At 73.3% G+C, this 1,008-nt stretch overlaps 1 protein-coding gene across 1 annotated transcript in view; it reads left to right on the plus strand.

Moving 5' to 3' along the window:
* The window catches only part of DOCK6 (dedicator of cytokinesis 6), a 46,917-nt gene that overhangs the window by 30,013 nt on the left and 15,896 nt on the right, over window positions 1-1,008 (plus strand). The window contains exons 27-28 of the mRNA XM_026660560.2: window positions 210-380; window positions 738-877. Of these exons, the coding sequence (XP_026516345.2) occupies window positions 210-380; window positions 738-877 (311 nt within the window). The remainder of the gene's footprint in view (window positions 1-209; window positions 381-737; window positions 878-1,008) is intronic.

Below are 1,008 nucleotides of genomic sequence, written 5' to 3' on the forward strand. Positions count from 1 at the left end.
GGACAGCTGGGCTGGGGGGGACAGGCGGGAAAGGGGGTGATCGGGGGACAGGTGGGAAAGGGGGCGTTCGGGGGGGATAGCTGGGCCGGGGGGCAGGCGGAGGGGGACAGCTGGGCCGGGGGGATTAACTGGGGAGCTGTCAGCCGCTGGGCTGTCCCTGGGAGCCCGTCCCCCCGTCACAGGCTGCCCCCCCCCCCCCTCCGCCCCAGATCGGTAGCCGGCTGCCGAGCGCCCAGAACCCCCCCGCCCTGGTGGCGCTGCGCGTGGATTTCCTGCGCATCGTCTGCAGCCACGAGCACTACGTCAGCCTGAACCTGCCCTGGCACAGCCTCTCGCCGCCCGCCTCGCCCTCGCCCTCCGTGTCCTCCGCCACCTCCCAGGTACGCCCGGGACCCGGCCCCTGCAGGCTGCCTGCCTGGGGCAAGAGGGGATCCCCGGGGGGCCAGGCCTGTCCCAGCAGGGGTCGCCGTCCCACGACCAAAGCCCCCGGGCAACCGTGATACGGGGGGCTCTGTCTCTGGGGGGGGCTGGGCCCTGGGGCGCCAGGGGGTGCCAGTCTTGGGGGTCCCACACCGAGCTCTGGCACCCCCGACCCGGCCATCACAGCTTGGGGGAGAGCCCCTGGCCGGTGGGCGGGACGGGGGGGGAGCCCAGGCATGGGGCAGTTGCAGCTGCTGGCTGGGCGGTTCCTGTTCCCGCGCCCCCATGGCTCTTCTCACCCCCGCTCGCTCCCGCAGGGCTCGGCCTTCTCCAGCCCGGCGCAGGACCAGCGGGTGGCCGGCATGTTCGAGCTGTCGGGGCCCTACCGCCGGCAACACTTCCTGGCGGGGCTGGTGCTCACGGAGCTGGCGCTCATCCTGGAGCCGGATGCCGAAGGGTGAGCGGGGTCCCCCCTGGGGTCCAGCCCAGAGCTCACCAGAGCTTCCCGTGCGTAGGGCCAAGACTCCTGGGTTCTACCCTGGCTCTGGGAGGGGAGTGGGGTGCAGTGGTTAGAGCAGGGGGCTGGGA

The sequence above is a fragment of the Terrapene carolina genome, unplaced genomic scaffold (genome assembly GCF_002925995.2).
Source record: "Terrapene carolina triunguis isolate 2854851 unplaced genomic scaffold, T_m_triunguis-2.0 Scaffold833, whole genome shotgun sequence".
Lineage (NCBI taxonomy): Eukaryota > Metazoa > Chordata > Testudines > Emydidae > Terrapene > Terrapene triunguis.